Source organism: Lissotriton helveticus, chromosome 1_2 (genome assembly GCF_964261635.1).
Source record: "Lissotriton helveticus chromosome 1_2, aLisHel1.1, whole genome shotgun sequence".
Lineage (NCBI taxonomy): Eukaryota > Metazoa > Chordata > Amphibia > Caudata > Salamandridae > Lissotriton > Lissotriton helveticus.
Window position 1 is genome coordinate 418,918,649 of NC_136058.1, and position 26,278 is coordinate 418,944,926.

General features: G+C 55.2%; 1 protein-coding gene across 2 annotated transcripts in view; it reads left to right on the forward strand.

Annotated features, from left to right (window-relative positions):
* The window catches only part of LOC144807191 (E3 ubiquitin-protein ligase TRIM11-like), a 297,802-nt gene that overhangs the window by 64,778 nt on the left and 206,746 nt on the right, over positions 1–26,278 (forward strand). For both annotated transcript variants that reach the window (XR_013606133.1, XM_078673072.1), the window contains exon 2: positions 4,895–4,990. Coding sequence is in view for 1 of the 2 variants with exons in the window: in XM_078673072.1 (XP_078529198.1) it covers positions 4,895–4,990 (96 nt within the window). In the remaining variant the exon portion in view is untranslated. The remainder of the gene's footprint in view (positions 1–4,894; positions 4,991–26,278) is intronic.

Below are 26,278 nucleotides of genomic sequence, written 5' to 3' on the forward strand. Positions count from 1 at the left end.
AATGACTGTCAGTGGGTGAATGACTGTGGGAGAATGACTGTCAGTGGTTGAATGACTGTCAGTGGTTGAATGACTGTCAGTGGTTGAATGACTGTCAGTGGTTAAATGACTGTCAGTGGTTGAATAACTGTCAGTATGTGAATGACTGTCAGTATGTGAATGACTGTCAGTGGGTGAATGACTGTCAGTGGGTGAATGACTGTCAGTGGGTGAATGACTGTCAGTGGGTGAATGACTGTCAGTGGGTGAATGACTGTCAGTGGGTGAATGACTGTCAGTGGGTGAATGACTGTCAGTGGGTGAATGACTTTCAGTGGTTGAATGACTGTCAGTGGTTGAAGGACTGTCAGTGGTTGAAGGACTGTCAGTGGGGGAATGACTGTCTGTGGTTGAATGACTGTCAGTGGTTGAATGACTGTCAGTGGGAGAATGACTGTCTGTGGGGGTATGACTGTCTGTGGGGGTATGACTGTCTGTGGGGGTATGACTGTCTGTGGGGGTATGACTGTCTGTGGGGGTATGACTGTCTGTGGGGGTATGACTGTCTGTGGGGGTATGACTGTCTGTGGGGGTATGACTGTCTGTGGGGGTATGACTGTCTGTGGGGGTATGACTGACGGTGGGGGTATGACTGACGGTGGGGGAATGACTGACGGTGGGGGAATGACTGACGGTGGGTGAATGACTGACGGTGGGGGAATGACTGACGGTGGGTGAATGACTGACGGTGGGTGAATGACTGTCGGTGGGTGAATGACTGTCGGTGGGTGAATGACTGTCGGTGGGTGAATGACTGTCGGTGGGTGAATGACTGTCGGTGGGTGAATGACTGTCGGTGGGTGAATGACTGTCGGTGGGTGAATGACTGTCGGTGGGTGAATGACTGTCGGTGGGTGAATGACTGTCGGTGGGTGAATGACTGTGGGTGAATGACTGTGGGAGAATGACTTTCAGTGGTTGAATGACTGTCAGTGGTTGAAGGACTGTCAGTGGTTGAAGGACTGTCAGTGGGGGAATGACTGTCTGTGGTTGAATGACTGTCAGTGGGAGAATGACTGTCTGTGGGGGTATGACTGTCTGTGGGGGTATGACTGTCTGTGGGGGTATGACTGGCTGTGGGGGTATGACTGTCTGTGGGGGTATGACTGTCTGTGGGGGTATGACTGTCTGTGGGGGTATGACTGTCTGTGGGGGAATGACTAACGGTGGGTGAATGACTGTCGGTGGGTGAATGACTGTCGGTGGGTGAATGACAGTCGGTGGGTGAATGACTGTCGGTGGGTGAATGACTGTCGGTGGGTGAATGACTGTCGGTGGGTGAATGACTGTCAGTGGTTGAATGACTGTCAGTGGTTGAATGACTGTCAGTGGTGGAATGACTGTCTGTGGTTGAATGACTGTCTGTGGGGGAATGACTGTCTGTGGTTGAATGACTGTCAGTGGGAGAATGACTGTCTGTGGGGGTATGACTGTCTGTGGGGGTATGACTGTCTGTGGGGGAATGACTGTCGGTGGGTGAATGACTGTCGGTGGGTGAATGACTGTCGGTGGGTGAATGACTGTCGGTGGGTGAATGACTGTCGGTGGGGGAATGACTGACAGTGGGGGAATGACTGACAGTGGGGGAATGACTGACAGTGGGGAGAATGAACTGTCAGTGAGGAGAATGAACTGTCAGTGAGGAGAATGAACTGTCAGTGAGGAGAATGAACTGTCAGTGAGGAGAATGAACTGTGAGTGGGGGAATGACTGTGAGTGGGGGAATGACTGTGAGTGGGGGAATGACTGTGAGTGGGGGAATGACTGTGAGTGGGGGAATGACTGTGAGTGGGGGAATGACTGTGAGTGGGGGAATGACTGTGAGTGGGGGAATGACTGTGAGTGGGGGAATGACTGTCAGTGGGAGAATGACTGACAGTGGAAGAATAACTGGCTCGGCTGAAGAGTTCCATGGGGTTGTGGTGAATGTGGCATGTTGATGTTCTACGCACATGGGCCCTCATGGTTCTGGGGCGGACTCTGACAGGAACTGTGTAATATCCTGGGAGGTGTCAGGGTGTGGTTAATTGGAAATTGGAACGATCAAGTTTGTGAGAAGTTGGCCTGATGTATGATGTCCACAGTTCTGTGGGCACCTTGTATCAGTCCAAACAATCCCTTATGGTGGTGGTTGTAAAGTCAACCTTATAGACCAGTTATCCTAGTGGTAGCATAGACACAAGCAGTCGTAGGCTTAACTCAAGAGGGCATGTGAAGCCAGCTGTTTTACCATATGGAATCCTGTAATATCAAATGAAAGGACACCACACAAGTTATATATTATACAAATATATGTATTTATTCTCAGAATAATCCCCTGTACTCTTTATGATTATAGGAGCACAAGCGTTTAAACAAAAGCACAATATGACATATGAAAGTTGCACGTTTATGGATGAGGCCGGTGGCCACTCAAACCATATATCAAAAAAGTGGTATAAGTATCACTAATCGAACAGTGGTAAGGCCTGGGGCCTTGGGAATCGCTGGGACTACACTGGACGAACAGCAGTTAGGACAGGAGTAGCCCGCAGGATTCGGGTGCATCGCTAAAAGCACAGACATGCACCAATGCAAAGTCAATAGTGTGTAAAAGTTATCGAGTTACAGTTTTAGGAGTCTTCCGACTGGACTAGAAGTACAAAACTTTAGACTTGGACACTAGAGGTGTAAACCACTACAGGAGCACTGGCGTTCAAGAGTTACCTCACCCACAGGAAGCGGGTGCACAGGTGCAAAAGCATGTCGGGTTTCGTCGTGTAGATCTATGGAGCCTGGAGATGAAGATGCTGCAGGCGGCCACAAGAGGAGTCCGGTGTGATCCAAGGGTGGATTGAAGATGTAGAGTACCTGAAAGCAGAGGGGACAGAGTCTGGGTCACTAGCCAGTGACCAGGAAGGAACCAGGAAGGAACCAGGCGATGTTGGGCGCAATCAGGTGGTTGTCATGAAGCTTGTCTCTGCTGCCACATGGACTCTGGGGCACCGAGGATGTCCAGGAGTGAATCACGAGCTGACCCACAAAGGCTCTCACTGTCGGCGGTGTCGGCTTCCGGATAGGAGTTAACAAGCCTTGGCAAGGGCAACCCACGCAGGATTCAAAGATCGCTTCTTACTCGGACCAGCAAGGTCAGAGCGGGTGCTCCTTTTCAGGGGAGCGAGGGCCAGTCTGGAGCAACCAGACGAGCAGAGCAAATTCAAAGGTTCATCGGTACTGGGGCCGCTAGCCAACGGGCAAGCGACCGGACCAACGCGTCGAGCAGGAAAATGCAAAAGGGCCTCACGCAGCACTCAGTGAGTGTCGAGGGGAGAGCTTTGGTGCAAAAGCTGCTCGGGGCTGGGGCTTCTGAAACCCCAATGCACAGCCTCGGGAGATGCACGGTCAGCACGTTGTGGTTTTTCCAAGATGGCCGGCCCCACACTTCAGGTCACCTCCACGGGTCTCAGATTCGCTGGGACTGTGGATCGGGCTGTTGGAAGGCAGGAAAGCTGAGTCTTGTTGATCTCTGTTGCTTGAGTTCCGGCAGGAACTGCAACAAAGCAAACGGTGAGGCACTGGATGGTGCCTGTTTGCACAGGGTGGTCACTCCTTGACCACAAGGGAGATTCTTCAGTCTTCTACGTCGAGTAGGATGTCGAAGGGTCCAGAGTTTCGTATCATAAGTTTCAGTCAGGATAATCTGATGTGCATTGGCACTGCTCCCACCTTTATTCCAAATCAGGGGGCTGGATTACCTGCTAGGTCCCTCCTATGAGTGGGACCCAGGAAGGGGGTGGTTACACCCCTTTCCCTTTGTCCAGTTTCGTGCCAGGACTGGGGCTGGAGTGCCCCAGAACCGGTTTGACTGGATTTTGCATGGGACACCTTGTGTGCCCCAGGCAATGTCTAGTTTCTTTCAACCCTCCCTGCTCCAATCCACTATCTCCGGTCTGGGGTGGTGTAGCACCTCCCTGTGACAGGAAACCCTTTGTCCAGGCCTCCCCTGCCAAGTTTTGGTCAGCAGCAGGAGGTCAGACTTGTGTCGGGGCAGCAGCATCCATTTTGTGATGCTGAGGCTCTGGTTAGGATTAAGCGCGTTTTAAGTGAAGTAACATGTCTTCTCCCTCTAGAAGGGTGGAATGCTACCCCTGTCATCAGAACTGGCAAGGGGGTAGTATTCCAAAGTGTATGAAACCAAACACGACATGTTTTGATAAAGCCAAACCAAAGTTAGCAATAACCGCGAGGATTATAATGCACTTAAGAGTATATGGTATGGCAATATCCTGGAACAGCAGTAAGGAAATGGTTCCGAACACTGCAGACAGGCTCAGCTCATGCTAGAGCACCATCTCGCATAAAACCAAGCACTCTGCCTCCAGGATTGTTAAGGCCTGCCATAGGAGTGACTGATAGGTATATATGTGTCCAGATATAGGTTTAGATATAGGTATCCTATATCTAAGCAAGGGGTGATTACACCACCTTGCCCCAGCTGAGTGATCAGCCAGTTGTGTCGATTAAGTACCAGCCAGGGGTGGCAAAAGATATGCTGCAGCACGTGGTAGGCCTTGGATGCACCTATGCCCTGAGCACCTATAGTGCATTGTATAGGGGCTGATAAGGTGTCCAGTACCAAATTGGTGATGTACCTATAGTACATGTATGTGAATTTAGAGAGAGAACAGCAGGCTGTGGGTCTGATTAGCAGGCCCACAGCCACATTAAGTCGAAAACCAGTGAAGCAAAAAGCAAAAATTGGGGTGACCATAGGATAGCAGACCCTACTCTCCTACAACGTTTTTGCTGATTAATTAATCACTGATGAATGTTCATTGAATCATTTATTTGTAACATTGTATGTGTTTATTTTTAGGTTCCTCTTAAGAACATGCTGCCAAACCTGAAAAGTACCCTATCAACGCTTCAAAACTGGAAAAGCGAGAAGGAAGCGACATCTGCTGAGTGGGAGGTGAGAGGATTCCGAGTGGTTATTGTTAAATAACTGCAGCGCCTTGCATTTAGGGCGGGTCTGTAAAATGCAATTATTAAAAAACAGCTCTGATCGGGAGCAGACATCTAACTGTGAAAACCAACTTTGATGCCACATGTCTTTCTTTTAAGGCCCTCGCAAAGTTGACATAAAATCACCAGACAAATGCGTGTACCTTTCCACGGCTCAAAGTCAAGCAGCTTTTGTAACACAAGGCTTGCTCAAGAACCACTCTCAGACAGTACATGATGCGAGCTTCGCCACATGAGCTTGGGCACACAATATGAGAAATAGCACATTCTACGTGCACGTCACTAGACCAGGTGTTTCAAAGTCTCTGCAGAAATTACCATTACTGGTACATTGCATTAGCTTAGACTGTTCCAAAATGTCACTAAAAATATGTGGGTAGCAACAAGTCACAGCACCTCCGGCCAGGCAGGTATCACACAGTGCTGGCCTCTTGTGATTGGCCTAGTGTTCTATACTTGTGTAACTTGCTGAGGCTACTGATGGGCCGGAGGCGCCCCTCCGCCCAGGCAGGTATCGCACAGTGCTGGCCTCTTGTGATTGGCCTAGGGTTCTATACTTGTGTAACTTGCTGAGGCTACTGATGGGCCGGAGCCGCCCCCTCCGCCCAGGCAGGTATCACACAGTGTTGGCCTCTTCTGATTGGCCTATTGCTCTATACTTGTGTAACTTGCTGAGGCTACTGATGGGCCGAAGCTGCCCCCTCCGCCCAGGCAGGTATCACACAGTGTTGGCCTCTTCTGATTGGCCTAGTGTTCTATACTTGTGTAACTTGCTGATGCTACTGATGGGCCGAAGCTGCCCCCTCCGCCCAGGCAGGTATCACACAGTGTTGGCCTCTTCTGATTGGCCTAGTGTTCTATACTTGTGTAACTTGCTGATGCTACTGATGGGCCGAAGCTGCCCCCTCCGCCCAGGCAGGTATCACACAGTGTTGGCCTCTTCTGATTGGCCTAGTGTTCTATACTTGTGTAACTTGCTGAGGCTACTGATGGGCCGGAGCCGCCCCCTCCGTCCAGGCAGGTATCGCACAGTGTTGGCCTCTTCTGATTGGCCTAGTGTTCTATACTTGTGTAACTTGCTGAGGCTACTGATGGGCCGGAGCCGCCCCTCCGTCCAGGCAGGTATCGCACAGTGTTGGCCTCTCCTGATTGGCCTAGTGTTCTATACTTGTGTAACTTGCTGATGCTACTGATGGGCCGGAGCTGCCCCCTCAGTCCAGGCAGGTATCGCACAGTGTTGGCCTCTTCTGATTGGCCTAGTGTTCTATACTTGTGTAACTTGCTGAGGCTACTGATGGGCCGGAGCCGCCCCTCCGTCCAGGCAGGTATCGCACAGTGTTGGCCTCTCCTGATTGGCCTAGTGTTCTATACTTGTGTAACTTGCTGATGCTACTGATGGGCCGGAGCTGCCCCCTCAGTCCAGGCAGGTATCGCACAGTGTTGGCCTCTTCTGATTGGCCTAGTGTTCTATACTTGTGTAACTTGCTGAGGCTACTGATGGGCCGGAATCGCCCCCTCCGCCCAGCAGGTATCACACAGTGTTGGCCTCTCCTGATTGGCCTAGTGTTCTATACTTGTGTAACTTGCTGATGCTACTGATGGGCCGGAGCTGCCCCCTCCGTCCAGGCAGGTATCGCACAGTGTTGGCCTCTTCTGATTGGCCTAGTGTTCTATACTTGTGTAACTTGCTGAGGCTACTGATGGGCCGGAATCGCCCCCTCCGCCCAGCAGGTATCACACAGTGTTGGCCTCTTCTGATTGGCCTAGTGTTCTATACTTGTGTAACTTGCTGAGGCTACTGATGGGCCGGAATCGCCCCCTCCGCCCAGCAGGTATCGCACAGTGTTGGCCTCTCCTGATTGGCCTAGTGTTCTATACTTGTGTAACTTGCTGATGCTACTGATGGGCCGGAGCTGCCCCCTCCGTCCAGGCAGGTATCGCACAGTGTTGGCCTCTTCTGATTGGCCTAGTGTTCTATACTTGTGTAACTTGCTGAGGCTACTGATGGGCCGGAGCCGCCCCCTCCGTCCAGGCAGGTATCACACAGTGTTGGCCTCTTCTGATTGGCCTAGTGTTCTATACTTGTGTAACTTGCTGAGGCTACTGATGGGCCGGAATCGCCCCCTCCGCCCAGCAGGTATCACACAGTGTTGGCCTCTTCTGATTGGCCTAGCGTTCTGTACTTGTGTAACTTGCTGAGGCTACTGATGGCCCGGAGCCGCCCCTCCGCCCAGGCAGGTGTCACACAGTGCTGGCCTCTTGTGATTGGCCTAGTGTTCTATACTTGTGTAACTTGCTGAGGCTACTGATGGCCCGGAGCCGCCCCCTCCGTCCAGGCAGGTGTCACACAGTGCTGGCCTCTTGTGATTGGCCTAGTGTTCTATACTTGTGTAACTTGCTGAGGCTACTGATGGGCCGGAGCCGCCCCCCCCCCCCCGCCCAGGCAGGTATCACACAGTGTTGGCCTCTTCTGATTGGCCTAGTGTTCTATACTTGTGTACCTTGCTGAGGCTACTGATGGCCCGGAGCAGCCCCTCCGCCCAGGCAGGTGTCACACAGTGCTGGCCTCTTGTGATTGGCCTAGTGTTCTATACTTGTGTAACTTGCTGAGGCTACTGATGGCCCGGAGCCGCCCCCTCCGTCCAGGCAGGTGTCACACAGTGCTGGCCTCTTGTGATTGGCCTAGTGTTCTATACTTGTGTAACTTGATGAGGCTACTGATGGCCCGGAGCCGCCCCTCCGCCCAGGCAGGTGTCACACAGTGCTGGCCTCTTGTGATTGGCCTAGTGTTCTATACTTGTGTAACTTGCTGAGGCTACTGATGGCCCGGAGCCGCCCCCTCCGTCCAGGAAGGTATGACACAGTGCTGGCCTCTTGTGATTGGCCTAGTGTTCTATACTTGTGTAACTTGCTGAGGCTACTGATGGGCCGGAGCCGCCCCTCCGTCCAGGCAGGTATCGCACAGTGCTGGCCTCTTCTGATTGGCCTAGTGTTCTATACTTGTGTAACATGCTGAGGCTACTGATGGCCCGGAGCCGCCCCTCCGCCCAGGCAGGTGTCACACAGTGCTGGCCTCTTGTGATTGGCCTAGTGTTCTATACTTGTGTAACTTGCTGAGGCTACTGATGGCCCGGAGCCGCCCCCTCCGTCCAGGCAGGTATCACACAGTGTTGGCCTCTTGTGATTGGCCTAGTGTTCTATACTTGTGTAACTTGCTGAGGCTACTGATGGGCCGGAGCCGACCCCTCCGCCCAGGCAGGTATCACACAGTGCTGGCCTCTTGTGATTGGCCTAGTGTTCTATACTTGTGTAACTTGCTGAGGCTACTGATGGGCCGGAGCCGCCCCTCCGTCCAGGCAGGTATCGCACAGTGCTGGCCTCTTCTGATTGGCCTAGTGTTCTATACTTGTGTAACTTGCTGAGGCTACTGATGGCCCGGAGCCGCCCCTCCGCCCAGGCAGGTGTCACACAGTGCTGGCCTCTTGTGATTGGCCTAGTGTTCTATACTTGTGTAACTTGCTGAGGCTACTGATGGCCCGGAGCCGCCCCCTCCGTCCAGGCAGGTGTCACACAGTGCTGGCCTCTTGTGATTGGCCTAGTGTTCTATACTTGTGTAACTTGCTGAGGCTACTGATGGGCCGGAGCCGCCCCCCCCCCCCCCGCCCAGGCAGGTATCACACAGTGTTGGCCTCTTCTGATTGGCCTAGTGTTCTATACTTGTGCACCTTGCTGAGGCTACTGATGGCCCTGAGCCGCCCCTCCGCCCAGGCAGGTGTCACACAGTGCTGGCCTCTTGTGATTGGCCTAGTGTTCTATACTTGTGTAACTTGCTGAGGCTACTGATGGCCCGGAGCCGCCCCCTCCGTCCAGGCAGGTGTCACACAGTGCTGGCCTCTTGTGATTGGCCTAGTGTTCTATACTTGTGTAACTTGCTGAGGCTACTGATGGCCCGGAGCCGCCCCTCCGCCCAGGCAGGTGTCACACAGTGCTGGCCTCTTGTGATTGGCCTAGTGTTCTATACTTGTGTAACTTGCTGAGGCTACTGATGGCCCGGAGCCGCCCCCTCCGTCCAGGCAGGTATCACACAGTGCTGGCCTCTTGTGATTGGCCTAGTGTTCTATACTTGTGTAACTTGCTGAGGCTACTGATGGGCCAGAGCCGCCCCTCCGTCCAGGCAGGTATCGCACAGTGCTGGCCTCTTCTGATTGGCCTAGTGTTCTATACTTGTGTAACATGCTGAGGCTACTGATGGCCCGGAGCCGCCCCTCCGCCCAGGCAGGTGTCACACAGTGCTGGCCTCTTGTGATTGGCCTAGTGTTCTATACTTGTGTAACTTGCTGAGGCTACTGATGGCCCGGAGCCGCCCCCTCCGTCCAGGCAGGTATCACACAGTGTTGGCCTCTTGTGATTGGCCTAGTGTTCTATACTTGTGTAACTTGCTGAGGCTACTGATGGGCCGGAGCCGACCCCTCCGCCCAGGCAGGTATCACACAGTGTTGGCCTCTTCTGATTGGCCTAGTGTTCTATACTTGTGTAACTTGCTGAGGCTACTGATGGGCCGGAGCCGACCCCTCGGCCCAGGCAGGTATCGCACAGTGCTGGCCTCTTCTGATTGGTCTAGTGCTCTATACTTGTGTAACTTGCTGAGGCTACTGATGGGCCAGGGCCGCCCCCCGCCCATGCAGGTATCACACAGTGCTGGCCTCTTCTGATTGGCCTAGTGCTCTATACTTGTGTAACTTGCTGAGGCTACTGATGGCCCGGAGCCGCCCCCTCCATCCAGGCAGGTATCACACAGTGTTGGCCTCTCCTGATTGGCCTAGTGTTCTATACTTGTGTAACTTGCTGAGGCTACTGATGGCCCGGAGCCGCCCCTCCGTCCAGGCAGGTATCACACAGTGCTGGCCTCTTCTGATTGGCCTAGTGCTCTATACTTGTGTAACTTGCTGATGCTACTGATGGCCCGGAGCCGCCCCTCCGCCCAGGCAGGTATCGCACAGTGCTGGCCTCTTCTGATTGGCCTAGTGCTCTATACTTGTGTAACTTGCTGATGCTACTGATGGCCCGGAGCCGCCCCTCCGCCCAGGCAGGTATCGCACAGTGCTGGCCTCTTCTGATTGGCCTAGTGCTCTATACTTGTGTAACTTGCTGATGCTACTGATGGGCCGGAGCCGCCCCCTCCGCCCAGGCAGGTATCGCACAGTGTTGGCCTCTTCTGATTGGCCTAGTGTTCTATACTTGTGTAACTTGCTGAGGCTACTGATGGCCCGGAGCCGCCCCCTCCGTCCAGGCAGGTATCACACAGTGTTGGCCTCTCCTGATTGGCCTAGTGCTCTATACTTGTGTAACTTGCTGAGGCTACTGATGGGCCGGAGCCGCCCCCTCCGCCCAGGCAGGTATCACACAGTGTTGGCCTCTTCTGATTGGCCTAGTGCTCTATACTTGTGTAACTTGCTGAGGCTACTGATGGGCCGGAGGCGCCCCTCCGCCCAGGCAGGTATCACACAGTGCTGGCCTCTTCTGATTGGCCTAGTGTTCTATACTTGTGTAACTTGCTGAGGCTACTGATGGGCCGGAGCCGCCCCCTCCGCCCAGGCAGGTATCACACAGTGTTGGCCTCTTCTGATTGGCCTAGTGCTCTATACTTGTGTAACTTGCTGAGGCTACTGATGGGCCGGAGGCGCCCCTCCGCCCAGGCAGGTATCACACAGTGTTGGCCTCTTCTGATTGGCCTAGTGCTCTATACTTGTGTAACTTGCTGAGGCTACTGATGGGCCAGAGCTGCCCTCCGTCCAGGCAGGTATCACACAGTGTTGGCCTCTTCTGATTGGCCTAGTGTTCTATACTTGTGTAACTTGCTGAGCCTACTGATGGCCCGGAGCCGACCCTCCGGCCAGGCAGGTATCGCACAGTGCTGGCCTCTTCTGATTGGCCTAGTGCTCTATACTTGTGTAACTTGCTGAGGCTACTGATGGCCGGAGGCGCCCCTCCGCCCAGGCAGGTATCACACAGTGTTGGCCTCTTCTGATTGGCCTAGTGTTCTATACTTGTGTAACTTGCTGAGGCTACTGATGAGCCCGAGCCACCCCCTCCACCCAGGCAGGTATCACACAGTGCTGGCCTCTTCTGATTGGCCTAGTGTTCTATACTTGTGTAACTTGCTGAGGCTACTGATGGCCCGGAGCCGCCCCTCCGTCCAGGCAGATATCACACAGTGTTGGCCTCTTCTGATTGGCCTAGTGTTCTATACTTGTGTAACTTGCTGAGGCTACTGATGGCCCGGAGCCGCCCCCTCCGTCCAGGCAGGTATCACACAGTGTTGGCCTCTTCTGATTGGCCTAGTGTTCTATACTTGTGTAACTTGCTGAGCCTACTGATGGCCCGGAGCCGCCCCTCCGGCCAGGCAGGTATCGCACAGTGCTGGCCTCTTCTGATTGGCCTAGTGCTCTATACTTGTGTAACTTGCTGAGGCTACTGATGGCCCGGAGCCACCCCCCCCGCCCAGGCAGGTATCACACAGTGTTGGCCTCTTCTGATTGGCCTAGTGTTCTATACTTGTGTAACTTGCTGAGGCTACTGATGGCCGGAGGCGCCCCTCCGCCCAGGCAGGTATCACACAGTGTTGGCCTCTTCTGATTGGCCTAGTGTTCTATACTTGTGTAACTTGCTGAGGCTACTGATGGCCCGGAGCCGCCCCCCCCGCCCAGGCAATTATCACACAGTGTTGGCCTCTTCTGATTGGCCTAGTGTTCTATACTTGTGTAACTTGCTGAGGCTACTGATGGGCCGGAGCCGCCCCCTCCACCCAGGCAGGTATCACACAGTGTTGGCCTCTTCTGATTGGCCTAGTGCTCTATACTTGTGTAACTTGCTGAGGCTACTGATGGGCCGGAGCCGCCCCCTCCGCCCAGGCAGATATCACACAGTGTTGGCCTCTTGTGATTGGCCTAGTGTTCTATACTTGTGTAACTTGCTGAGGCTACTGATGGGCCGGAGCCGCCCCCGGCCCAGGCAGGTATCACACAGTGTTGGCCTCTTCTGATTGGCCTAGTGTTCTATACTTGTGTAACTTGCTGAGGCTACTGATGGGCCGGAGCCGCCCCCTCCGCCCAGGCAGGTATCACACAGTGTTGGCCTCTTGTGATTGGCCTAGTGTTCTATACTTGTGTAACTTGCTGAGGCTACTGATGGCCCGGAGCCGCCCCCCCCCCCGCCCAGGCAGGTATCACACAGTGTTGGCCTCTTGTGATTGGTCTAGTGTTCTATACTTGTGTAACTTGCTGAGGCTACTGATGGCCCGGAGCCGCCCCCCCCCCCCCAGGCAGGTATCACACAGTGTTGGCCTCTTCTGATTGGCCTAGTGCTCTATACTTGTGTAACTTGCTGAGGCTACTGATGGGCCGGAGGCGCCCCTCCGCCCAGCAGGTATCACACAGTGTTGGCCTCTCCTGATTGGCCTAGTGTTCTATACTTGTGTAACTTGCTGAGGCTACTGATGGGCCGGAGCCGCCCCCTCCGCCCAGGCAGGTATCACACAGTGTTGGCCTCTTCTGATTGGCCTAGTGCTCTATACTTGTGTAACTTGCTGAGGCTACTGATGGGCCGGAGGCGCCCCTCCGCTCAGGCAGGTATCACACAGTGTTGGGCTCTTGTGATTGGCCTAGTGCTCTATACTTGTGTAACTTGCTGAGGCTACTCATGGGCCGGAATCACCCCCTCCGCCCAGGCAGGTATCACACAGTGTTGGCCTCTTCTGATTGGCCTAGTGTTCTATACTTGTGTAACTTGCTGAGGCTACTGATGGGCCGGAGCCGCCCCCTTCGGCCAGGCAGGTATCACACAGTGTTGGCCTCTTGTGATTGGCCTAGTGCTCTATACTTGTGTAACTTGCTGAGGCTACTGATGAGCCCGAGCCACCCCCTCCACCCAGGCAGGTATCACACAGTGTTGGCCTCTTCTGATTGGCCTAGTGCTCTATACTTGTGTATCTTGCTGAGGCTACTGATGGGCCGGAGCCGCCCCCTCCGCCCAGGCAGGTGTCACACAGTGTTGGCCTCTTGTGATTGGCCTAGTGTTCTATACTTGTGTAACTTGCTGAGGCTACTGATGGCCCGGAGCCGCCCCCTCCGTCCAGGCAGGTATCACACAGTGTTGGCCTCTTCTGATTGGCCTAGTGTTCTATACTTGTGTAACTTTCTGAGGCTATTGATGGGCCGGAGGCGCCCCTCCGCCCACGCAGGTATCACACAGTGTTGGCCTCTTCTGATTGGCCTAGTGTTCTATACTTGTGTAACTTGCTGAGGCTACTGATGGGCCGGAGCCGCCCCCTCCGCCCAGGCAGGTATCACACAGTGTTGGCCTCTTCTGATTGGCCTAGTGCTCTATACTTGTGTAACTTGCTGAGGCTACTGATGGGCCGGAGCCGCCCCTCCGTCCAGGCACAGGTATCACACAGTGTTGGCCTCTTCTGATTGGCCTAGTGTTCTATACTTGTGTACCTTGCTGAGGCTACTGATGGGCCGGAGGCGCCCCTCCGCCCAGGCAGGTATCACACAGTGTTGTCCTCTTCTGATTGGCCTAGTGTTCTATACTTGTGTACCTTGCTGAGGCTACTGATGGGCCGGAGGCGCCCCTCCGCCCAGGCAGGTATCGCACAGTGTTGGCCTCTTCTGATTGGCCTAGTGTTCTATACTTGTGTAACTTGCTGAGGCTACTCATGGGCCGGAATCACCCCCTCCGCCCAGGCAGGTATCACACAGTGTTGGCCTCTTCTGATTGGCCTAGTGTTCTATACTTGTGTAACTTGCTGAGGCTACTGATGGTCCGGAATCGCCCCCTCCGCCCAGGCAGGTGTCACACAGTGTTGGCCTCTTCTGATTGGCCTAGTGTTCTATACTTGTGTAACTTGCTGAGGCTACTGATGGGCCGGAGGCGCCCCTCCGCCCAGGCAGGTGTCACACAGTGTTGGCCTCTTGTGATTGGCCTAGTGTTCTATACTTGTGTAACTTGCTGAGGCTACTGATGGCCCGGAGCCGCCCCCTCCACCCAGGCAGGTATCACACAGTGTTGGCCTCTCCTGATTGGCCTAGTGTTCTATACTTGTGTAACTTGCTGAGGCTACTGATGGGCCGGAGCCGCCCCCTCCGCCCAGGCAGGTATCACACAGTGTTGGCCTCTTCTGATTGGCCTAGTGCTCTATACTTGTGTAACTTGCTGAGGCTACTGATGGGCCGGAGGCGCCCCTCCGCTCAGGCAGGTATCACACAGTGTTGGGCTCTTGTGATTGGCCTAGTGCTCTATACTTGTGTAACTTGCTGAGGCTACTCATGGGCCGGAATCACCCCCTCCGCCCAGGCAGGTATCACACAGTGTTGGCCTCTTCTGATTGGCCTAGTGTTCTATACTTGTGTAACTTGCTGAGGCTACTGATGGGCCGGAGCCGCCCCCTCCGGCCAGGCAGGTATCACACAGTGTTGGCCTCTTGTGATTGGCCTAGTGCTCTATACTTGTGTAACTTGCTGAGGCTACTGATGAGCCCGAGCCACCCCCTCCACCCAGGCAGGTATCACACAGTGTTGGCCTCTTCTGATTGGCCTAGTGCTCTATACTTGTGTATCTTGCTGAGGCTACTGATGGGCCGGAGCCGCCCCCTCCGCCCAGGCAGGTGTCACACAGTGTTGGCCTCTTGTGATTGGCCTAGTGTTCTATACTTGTGTAACTTGCTGAGGCTACTGATGGCCCGGAGCCGCCCCCTCCGTCCAGGCAGGTATCACACAGTGTTGGCCTCTTCTGTTTGGCCTAGTGTTCTATACTTGTGTAACTTTCTGAGGCTATTGATGGGCCGGAGGCGCCCCTCCGCCCAGGCAGGTATCACACAGTGTTGGCCTCTTCTGATTGGCCTAGTGTTCTATACTTGTGTAACTTGCTGAGGCTACTGATCGGCCGGAGCCGCCCCCTCCGCCCAGGCAGGTATCACACAGTGTTGGCCTCTTCTGATTGGCCTAGTGCTCTATACTTGTGTAACTTGCTGAGGCTACTGATGGGCCGGAGCCGCCCCTCCGTCCAGGCACAGGTATCACACAGTGTTGGCCTCTTCTGATTGGCCTAGTGTTCTATACTTGTGTACCTTGCTGAGGCTACTGATGGGCCGGAGGCGCCCCTCCGCCCAGGCAGGTATCACACAGTGTTGTCCTCTTCTGATTGGCCTAGTGTTCTATACTTGTGTACCTTGCTGAGGCTACTGATGGGCCGGAGGCGCCCCTCCGCCCAGGCAGGTATCGCACAGTGTTGGCCTCTTCTGATTGGCCTAGTGTTCTATACTTGTGTAACTTGCTGAGGCTACTCATGGGCCGGAATCACCCCCTCCGCCCAGGCAGGTATCACACAGTGTTGGCCTGTTCTGATTGGCCTAGTGTTCTATACTTGTGTAACTTGCTGAGGCTACTGATGGTCCGGAATCGCCCCCTCCGCCCAGGCAGGTGTCACACAGTGTTGGCCTCTTCTGATTGGCCTAGTGTTCTATACTTGTGTAACTTGCTGAGGCTACTGATGGGCCGGAGCCGCCCTCCGGCCAGGCAGGTATCACACAGTGTTGGCCTCTTCTGATTGGCCTAGTGCTCTATACTTGTGTAACTTGCTGAGGCTACTGATGGTCCGGAATCGCCCCCTCCGCCCAGGCAGGTGTCACACAGTGTTGGCCTCTTCTGATTGGCCTAGTGTTCTATACTTGTGTAACTTGCTGAGGCTACTGATGGGCCGGAGCCGCCCTCCGGCCAGGCAGGTATCACACAGTGTTGGCCTCTTCTGATTGGCCTAGTGCTCTATACTTGTGTAACTTGCTGAGGCTACTGATGGGCCGGAATCACCCCCTCCGCCCAGGCAGGTATCGCACAGTGTTGGCCTCTTCTGATTGGCCTAGTGCTCTATACTTGTGTAACTTGCTGAGGCTACTGATGGCCCGGAGCCGCCCCCTCCGTCCAGGCAGGTATCGCACAGTGTTGGCCTCTTCTGATTGGCCTAGTGTTCTATACTTGTGTAACTTGCTGAGGCTACTGATGGCCCGGAGCCGCCCCCTCCGCCCAGGCAGGTATCACACAGTGTTGGCCTCTCCTGATTGGCCTAGTGTTCTATACTTGTGTAACTTGCTGAGGCTACTGATGGGCCGGAGCCGCCCCCTCCGTCCAGGCAGGTATCGCACAGTGTTGGCCTCTCCTGATTGGCCTAGTGTTCTATACTTGTGTAACTTGCTGAGGCTACTGATGGGCCGGAGGCGCCCCTCCGCCCAGGCAGGTATCACACAGTGTTGGCCTCTCCTGATTGGTCTAGTGCTCCATACTTGTGTAACTTGCTGAGGCTACTGATGGGCCGGAGCCGCCCCTCCGTCCAGGCAGGTATCACACAGTGTTGGGCTCTTCTGATTGGCCTAGTGTTCTATACTTGTGTAACTTGCTGAGGCTACTGATGGGCCGGAGCCGCCCCCTCCGCCCAGGCAGGTATCGCACAGTGTTGGCCTCTCCTGATTGGTCTAGTGTTCTATTCTTGTGTAACTTGCTGAGGCTACTGATGGCCCGGAGCCGCCCCCTCCGTCCAGGCAGGTATCGCACAGTGTTGGCCTCTCCTGATTGGCCTAGTGCTCTATACTTGTGTAACTTGCTGAGGCTACTGATGGGCCGGAATCACCCCCTCCGCCCAGGCAGGTATCACACAGTGTTGGCCTCTTGTGATTGGCCTAGTGTTCTATACTTGTGTAACTTGCTGAGGCTACTGATGGCCCGGAGCCGCCCCCTCCGTCCTGGCAGGTATCGCACAGTGTTGACCTCTTGTGATTGGCCTAGTGTTCTATACTTGTGTAACTTGCTGAGGCTACTGATGGCCCGGAGCCGCCCCCTCCGTCCAGGCAGGTATCGCACAGTGTTGGCCTCTCCTGATTGGCCTAGTGTTCTATACTTGTGTAACTTGCTGAGGCTACTGATGGGCCGGAGCCGCCCCCTCCGCCCAGGCAGGTATCGCACAGTGTTGGCCTCTCCTGATTGGCCTAGTGTTCTATACTTGTGTAACTTGCTGAGGCTACTGATGGCCCGGAGCCGCCCCTCCGCCCAGGCAGGTATCACACAGTGTTGGCCTCTTCTGATTGGCCTAGTGTTCTATACTTGTGTAACTTGCTGAGGCTACTGATGGGCCGGAGCCGCCCCCTTCGGCCAGGCAGGTATCACACAGTGTTGGCCTCTTGTGATTGGCCTAGTGCTCTATACTTGTGTAACTTGCTGAGGCTACTGATGAGCCCGAGCCACCCCCTCCACCCAGGCAGGTATCACACAGTGTTGGCCTCTTCTGATTGGCCTAGTGCTCTATACTTGTGTATCTTGCTGAGGCTACTGATGGGCCGGAGCCGCCCCCTCCGCCCAGGCAGGTGTCACACAGTGTTGGCCTCTTGTGATTGGCCTAGTGTTCTATACTTGTGTAACTTGCTGAGGCTACTGATGGCCCGGAGCCGCCCCCTCCGTCCAGGCAGGTATCACACAGTGTTGGCCTCTTCTGATTGGCCTAGTGTTCTATACTTGTGTAACTTTCTGAGGCTATTGATGGGCCGGAGGCGCCCCTCCGCCCAGGCAGGTATCACACAGTGTTGGCCTCTTCTGATTGGCCTAGTGTTCTATACTTGTGTAACTTGCTGAGGCTACTGATGGGCCGGAGCCGCCCCCTCCGCCCAGGCAGGTATCACACAGTAATGGCCTCTTCTGATTGGCCTAGTGCTCTATACTTGTGTAACTTGCTGAGGCTACTGATGGGCCGGAGCCGCCCCCTCCGCCCAGGCAGGTATCACACAGTGCTGGCCTCTCCTGATTGGCCTAGTGCTCTATACTTGTGTAACTTGCTGAGGCTACTGATGGCCCGGAGCCGCCCCCTCCGTCCAGGCAGATATCACACAGTGTTGGCCTCTTCTGATTGGCCTAGTGTTCTATACTTGTGTAACTTGCTGAGGCTACTGATGGGCCGGAGGCGCCCTCCGCCCAGGCAGGTATCACACAGTGTTGGCCTCTCCTGATTGGTCTAGTGCTCTATACTTGTGTAACTTGCTGAGGCTACTGATGGACCGGAGCCGCCCCTCCGTCCAGGCAGGTATCGCACAGTGTTGGCCTCTTCTGATTGGCCTAGTGTTCTATACTTGTGTAACTTGCTGAGGCTACTGATGGGCCGGAGCCGCCCCTCCGCCCAGCAGGTATCACACAGTGTTGGCCTCTTCTGATTGGCCTAGTGTTCTATACTTGTGTAACTTGCTGAGGCTACTGATGGGCCGGAGGCGCCCCTCCGTCCAGGCAGGTATCGCACAGTGTTGGCCTCTTGTGATTGGCCTAGTGTTCTATACTTGTGTAACTTGCTGAGGCTACTGATGGACCGGAGCCGCCCCTCCGTCCAGGCAGGTATCGCACAGTGTTGGCCTCTTCTGATTGGCCTAGTGTTCTATACTTGTGTAACTTGCTGAGGCTACTGATGGGCCGGAGCCGCCCCTCCGCCCAGCAGGTATCACACAGTGTTGGCCTCTTCTGATTGGCCTAGTGTTCTATACTTGTGTAACTTGCTGAGGCTACTGATGGGCCGGAGGCGCCCCTCCGTCCAGGCAGGTATCGCACAGTGTTGGCCTCTTGTGATTGGCCTAGTGTTCTATACTTGTGTAACTTGCTGAGGCTACTGATGGCCCGGAGCTGCCCCCTCCGTCCAGGCAGGTATCGCACAGTGTTGGCCTCTCCTGATTGGCCCAGTGCTCTATACTTGTGTAACTTGCTGAGGCTACTGATGGCCCGGAGCCGCCCCCCCCCCCGCCCAGGCAGGTATCACACAGTGTTGGCCTCTTCTGATTGGCCTAGTGTTCTATACTTGTGTAACTTGCTGAGGCTACTGATGGCCCGGAGCCGCCCCCTCCGCCCAGGCAGGTATCACACAGTGTTGGCCTCTCCTGATTGGCCTAGTGTTCTATACTTGTGTAACTTGCTGAGGCTACTGATGGGCCGGAGCCGCCCCCTCCGTCCAGGCAGGTATCGCACAGTGTTGGCCTCTCCTGATTGGCCTAGTGTTCTATACTTGTGAAACTTGCTGAGGCTACTGATGGGCCGGAGGCGCCCCTCCGCCCAGGCAGGTATCACACAGTGTTGGCCTCTCCTGATTGGTCTAGTGCTCCATACTTGTGTAACTTGCTGAGGCTACTGATGGGCCGGAGCCGCCCCTCCGTCCAGGCAGGTATCACACAGTGTTGGCCTCTTCTGATTGGCCTAGTGTTCTATACTTGTGTAACTTGCTGAGGCTACTGATGGGCCGGAGCCGCCCCCTCCGCCCAGGCAGGTATCGCACAGTGTTGGCCTCTCCTGATTGGTCTAGTGTTCTATACTTGTGTAACTTGCTGAGGCTACTGATGGCCCGGAGCCGCCCCCTCCGTCCAGGCAGGTATCGCACAGTGTTGGCCTCTTGTGATTGGCCTAGTGTTCTATACTTGTGTAACTTGCTGAGGCTACTGATGGCCCGGAGCCGCCCCCTCCGTCCAGGCAGGTATCACACAGTGTTGGCCTCTCCTGATTGGCCTAGTGTTCTATACTTGTGTAACTTGCTGAGGCTACTGATGGCCCGGAGCCGCCCCCTCCGTCCAGGCAGGTATCGCAGAGTGTTGGCCTCTTCTGATTGGCCTAGTGTTCTATACTTGTGTAACTTGCTGAGGCTACTGATGGGCCGGAGCCGCCCCTCCGTCCAGGCAGGTATCACACAGTGTTGGCCTCTCCTGATTGGCCTAGTGTTCTATACTTGTGTAACTTGCTGAGGCTACTGATGGGCCGGAGCCGCCCCCCCCCCCGCCCAGGCAGGTATCACACAGTGTTGGCCTCTTGTGATTGGCCTAGTGTTCTATACTTGTGTAACTTGCTGAGGCTACTGATGGGCCGGAGCCGCCCCCTCCGCCCAGGCAGGTATCACACAGCGTTGGCCTCTTCTGATTGGCATAGTGTTCTATACTTGTGTAACTTGCTGAGGCTACTGATGGGCCGGAGCCGCCCCCTCCGCCCAGGCAGGTATCACACAGTGTTGGCCTCTTCTGATTGGCCTAGTGTTCTATACTTGTGTAACTTGCTGAGGCTACTGATGGGCCGGAGGCGCCCCTCCGCCCAGGCAGGTATCACACAGTGTGTGCCTCTCCTGATTGGTCTAGTGCTCTATACTTGTATAACTTGCTGAGGCTACTGATGGGCCGGAGCCGCCCCTCCGTCCAGGCAGGTATCACACAGTGTTGGCCTCTTCTGATTGGCCTAGTGTTCTATACTTGTGTAACTTGCTGATGCTACTGATGGGCCGGAGCCGCCCCCTCCGCCCAGGCAGGTATCACACAGTGTTGGCCTCTCCTGATTGGTCTAGTGTTCTATACTTGTGTAACTTGCTGAGGCTACTGATGGGCCGGATCCAACCCCCGCCCAGGCAGGTATCGCACAGTGTTGGCCTCTCCTAATTGGTCTAGTGTTCTATACTTGTGTAACTTGCTGAGGCTACTGATGGCCCGGAGCCGCCCCCTCCGTCCAGGCAGGTATCGCACAGTGTTGGCCTCTTCTGATTGGCCTAGTGTTCTATACTTGTGTAACTTGCTGAGGCTACTGATGGGCCGGAGGCGCCCCTCCGTCCAGGCAGGTATCACACAGTGTTGGCCTCTTCTGATTGGCCTAGTGTTCTATACTTGTGTAACTTGCTGAGGCTACTGATGGGCCGGAGCCGACCCCTCCGCCCAGGCAGGTATCACACAGTGCTGGCCTCTCCTGATTGGCCTAGTGCTCTATACTTGTGTAACTTGCTGAGGCTACTGATGGCCCGGAGCCGCCCCCTCCGTCCAGGCAGATATCACACAGTGTTGGCCTCTTCTGATTGGCCTAGTGTTCTATACTTGTGTAACTTGCTGAGGCTACTGATGGCCCGGAGCTGCCCCCTCCGTCCAGGCAGGTATCGCACAGTGTTGGCCTCTTCTGATTGGCCTAGTGTTCTATACTTGTGTAACTTGCTGAGGCTACTGATGGGCCGGAGCCGCCCCTCCGTCCAGGCAGGTATCACACAGTGTTGGCCTCTTGTGATTGGCCTAGTGTTCTATACTTGTGTAACTTGCTGAGGCTACTGATGGCCCGGAGCCGCCCCTCCGTCCAGGCAGGTATCACACAGTGTTGGCCTCTTCTGATTGGCCTAGTGTTCTATACTTGTGTAACTTGCTGAGGCTACTGATGGGCCGGAGCCGCCCCTCCGTCCAGGCAGGTATCACACAGTGTTGGCCTCTTCTGATTGGCCTAGTGTTCTATACTTGTGTAACTTGCTGAGGCTACTGATGGGCCGGAGCCGCCCCTCCGTCCAGGCAGGTATCACACAGTGTTGGCCTCTTGTGATTGGCCTAGTGTTCTATACTTGTGTAACTTGCTGAGGCTACTGATGGCCCGGAGCCGCCCCCTCCGTCCAGGCAGGTATCGCACAGTGTTGGCCTCTTCTGATTGGCCTAGTGTTCTATACTTGTGTAACTTGCTGAGGCTACTGATGGGCCGGAGCCGCCCCCCCCGACCAGGCAGGTATCACACAGTGTTGGCCTCTTCTGATTGGCCTAGTGTTCTATACTTGTGTAACTTGCTGAGGCTACTGATGGGCCTGAGCCGCCCCTCCGCCCAGGCAGGTATCACACAGTGTTGGCCTCTCCTGATTGGCCTAGTGCTCTATACTTGTGTAACTTGCTGAGGCTACTGATGGGCCGGAGCCGCCCCCTCCGCCCAGGCAGGTATCACACAGTGTTGGCCTCTCTTGATTGGCCTAGTGCTCTATACTTGTGTAACTTGCTGAGGCTACTGATGGGCCGGAGCCGCCCCCCGCCGAGGCAGGTATCACACAGTGTTGGCCTCTTCTGATTGGCCTAGTGTTCTATACTTGTGTAACTTGCTGAGGCTACTGATAGGCCGGAGCCGCCCCCTCCGCCCAGGCAGGTATCACACAGTGTTGGCCTCTTGTGATTGGCCTAGTGTTCTATACTTGTGTAACTTGCTGAGGCTACTGATGGGCCGGAGCCGCCCCCTCCGCCCAGGCAGGTATCACACAGTGTTGGCCTCTTCTGATTGGCCTAGTGTTCTATACTTGTGTAACTTGCTGAGGCTACTGATGGGCCGGAGCCGCCCCTCCGTCCAGGCAGGTATCACACAGTGTTGGCCTCTTCTGATTGGCCTAGTGTTCTATACTTGTGTAACTTGCTGATGCTACTGATGGGCCGAAGCTGCCCCCTCCGCCCAGGCAGGTATCACACAGTGCTGGCCTCTTCTGATTGGTCTAGTGCTCTATACTTGTGTAACTTGCTGAGGCTACTGATGGGCCGGAATCGCCCCCTCCGCCCAGCAGGTATCACACAGTGTTGGCCTCTCCTGATTGGCCTAGTGTTCTATACTTGTGTAACTTGCTGAGGCTACTGATGGGCCGGAGCCGCCCCCTCCCCCACCCAGGCAGGTATCACACAGTGTTGGTCTCTTCTGATTGGCCTAGTGTTCTATACTTGTGTAACTTGCTGAGGCTACTGATGGGCCGGAGCCGCCCCCTCCGCCCAGACAGGTATCACACAGTGTTGGCCTCTTCTGATTGGCCTAGTGCTCTATACTTGTGTAACTTGCTGAGGCTACTGATGGGCCGGAGCCGCCCCTCCGTCCAGGCAGGTATCACACAGTGTTGGCCTCTTCTGATTGGCCTAGTGTTCTATACTTGTGTAACTTGCTGAGGCTACTGATGGGCCGGAGGCGCCCCTCCGCCCAGGCAGGTATCACACAGTGTTGGCCTCTCCTGATTGGCCTAGTGTTCTATACTTGTGTAACTTGCTGAGGCTACTGATGGGCCGGAGGCGCCCCTCCGCCCAGGCAGGTATCACACAGTGTTGGCCTCTTGTGATTGGCCTAGTGTTCTATACTTGTGTAACTTGCTGAGGCTACTGATGGCCCGGAGCCGCCCCCTCCGTCCAGGCAGGTATCGCACAGTGTTGGCCTCTTGTGATTGGCCTAGTGTTCTATACTTGTGTAACTTGCTGAGGCTACTGATGGCCCGGAGCCGCCCCCTCCGTCCAGGCAGGTATCACACAGTGTTGGCCTCTCCTGATTGGCCTAGTGCTCTATACTTGTGTAACTTGCTGAGGCTACTGATGGGCCGGAGGCGCCCCCTCCGTCCAGGCAGGTATCGCACAGTGTTGGCCTCTTCTGAATGGCCTAGTGTTCTATACTTGTGTAACTTGCTGAGGCTACTGATGAGCCCGAGCCACCCCCTCCACCCAGGCAGGTATCACACAGTGCTGGCCTCTCCTGATTGGCCTAGTGTTCTATACTTGTGTAACTTGCTGAGGCTACTGATGGGCCGGAGCCGCCCCCTCCGCCCAGGCAGGTGTCACACAGTGTTGGCCTCTTCTGATTGGCCTAGTGCTCTATACTTGTGTAACTTGCTGAGGCTACTGATGGGCCGGAGCCGCCCCCCCCCCGCCCAGGCAGGTATCACACAGTGTTGGCCTCTTGTGATTGGCCTAGTGTTCTATACTTGTGTAACTTGCTGAGGCTACTGATGGGCCGGAGCCGCCCCCTCCGCCCAGGCAGGTATCACACAGTGTTGGCCTCTCCTGATTGGCCTAGTGTTCTATACTTGTGTAACTTGCTGAGGCTACTGATGGGCCGGAGCCGCCCCTCCGTCCAGGCAGGTATCACACAGTGTTGGCCTCTCCTGATTGGCCTAGTGTTCTATACTTGTGTAACTTGCTGAGGCTACTGATGGGCCGGAGCCGCCCCCCCCCCCCCCGCCCAGGCAGGTATCACACAGTGTTGGCCTCTTCTGATTGGCCTAGTGTTCTATACTTGTGTAACTTGCTGAGGCTACTGATGGCCCGGAGCCGCCCCCTCCGTCCAGGCAGGTATCGCACAGTGTTGGCCTCTTGTGATTGGCCTAGTGTTCTATACTTGTGTAACTTGCTGAGGCTACTGATGGCCCGGAGCCGCCCCCTCCGTCCAGGCAGGTATCACACAGTGTTGGCCTCTCCTGATTGGCCTAGTGTTCTATACTTGTGTAACTTGCTGAGGCTACTGATGGCCCGGAGCCGCCCCCTCCGTCCAGGCAGGTATCGCAGAGTGTTGGCCTCTTCTGATTGGCCTAGTGTTCTATACTTGTGTAACTTGCTGAGGCTACTGATGGGCCGGAGCCGCCCCCTCCGCCCAGGCAGGTATCGCACAGTGTTGGCCTCTTCTGATTGGCCTAGTGTTCTATACTTGTGTAACTTGCTGAGGCTACTGATGGGCCGGAGCCGCCCCTCCGTCCAGGCAGGTATCACACAGTGTTGGCCTCTCCTGATTGGCCTAGTGTTCTATACTTGTGTAACTTGCTGAGGCTACTGATGGGCCGGAGCCGCCCCCCCCCCCCCGCCCAGGCAGGTATCACACAGTGTTGGCCTCTTGTGATTGGCCTAGTGTTCTATACTTGTGTAACTTGCTGAGGCTACTGATGGGCCGGAGCCGCCCCCTCCGCCCAGGCAGGTATCACACAGCGTTGGCCTCTTCTGATTGGCATAGTGTTCTATACTTGTGTAACTTGCTGAGGCTACTGATGGGCCGGAGCCGCCCCCTCCGCCCAGGCAGGTATCACACAGTGTTGGCCTCTTCTGATTGGCCTAGTGTTCTATACTTGTGTAACTTGCTGAGGCTACTGATGGGCCGGAGGCGCCCCTCCGCCCAGGCAGGTATCACACAGTGTGTGCCTCTCCTGATTGGTCTAGTGCTCTATACTTGTATAACTTGCTGAGGCTACTGATGGGCCGGAGCCGCCCCTCCGTCCAGGCAGGTATCACACAGTGTTGGCCTCTTCTGATTGGCCTAGTGTTCTATACTTGTGTAACTTGCTGATGCTACTGATGGGCCGGAGCCGCCCCCTCCGCCCAGGCAGGTATCACACAGTGTTGGCCTCTCCTGATTGGTCTAGTGTTCTATACTTGTGTAACTTGCTGAGGCTACTGATGGGCCAGATCCAACCCCCGCCCAGGCAGGTATCGCACAGTGTTGGCCTCTCCTGATTGGTCTAGTGTTCTATACTAGTGTAACTTGCTGAGGCTACTGATGGCCCGGAGCCGCCCCCTCCGTCCAGGCAGGTATCGCACAGTGTTGGCCTCTTCTGATTGGCCTAGTGTTCTATACTTGTGTAACTTGCTGAGGCTACTGATGGGCCGGAGGCGCCCCTCCGTCCAGGCAGGTATCACACAGTGTTGGCCTCTTCTGATTGGCCTAGTGTTCTATACTTGTGTAACTTGCTGAGGCTACTGATGGGCCGGAGCCGACCCCTCCGCCCAGGCAGGTATCACACAGTGCTGGCCTCTCCTGATTGGCCTAGTGCTCTATACTTGTGTAACTTGCTGAGGCTACTGATGGCCCGGAGCCGCCCCCTCCGTCCAGGCAGATATCACACAGTGTTGGCCTCTCCTGATTGGTCTAGTGTTCTATACTTGTGTAACTTGCTGAGGCTACTGATGGGCCAGATCCAACCCCCGCCCAGGCAGGTATCGCACAGTATTGGCCTCTCCTGATTGGTCTAGTGTTCTATACTAGTGTAACTTGCTGAGGCTACTGATGGCCCGGAGCCGCCCCCTCCGTCCAGGCAGGTATCGCACAGTGTTGGCCTCTTCTGATTGGCCTAGTGTTCTATACTTGTGTAACTTGCTGAGGCTACTGATGGGCCGGAGGCGCCCCTCCGTCCAGGCAGGTATCACACAGTGTTGGCCTCTTCTGATTGGCCTAGTGTTCTATACTTGTGTAACTTGCTGAGGCTACTGATGGGCCGGAGCCGACCCCTCCGCCCAGGCAGGTATCACACAGTGCTGGCCTCTCCTGATTGGCCTAGTGCTCTATACTTGTGTAACTTGCTGAGGCTACTGATGGCCCGGAGCCGCCCCCTCCGTCCAGGCAGATATCACACAGTGTTGGCCTCTTCTGATTGGCCTAGTGTTCTATACTTGAGTAACTTGCTGAGGCTACTGATGGCCCGGAGCTGCCCCCTCCGTCCAGGCAGGTATCGCACAGTGTTGGCCTCTTCTGATTGGCCTAGTGTTCTATACTTGTGTAACTTGCTGAGGCTACTGATGGGCCGGAGCCGCCCCTCCGTCCAGGCAGGTATCACACAGTGTTGGCCTCTTGTGATTGGCCTAGTGTTCTATACTTGTGTAACTTGCTGAGGCTACTGATGG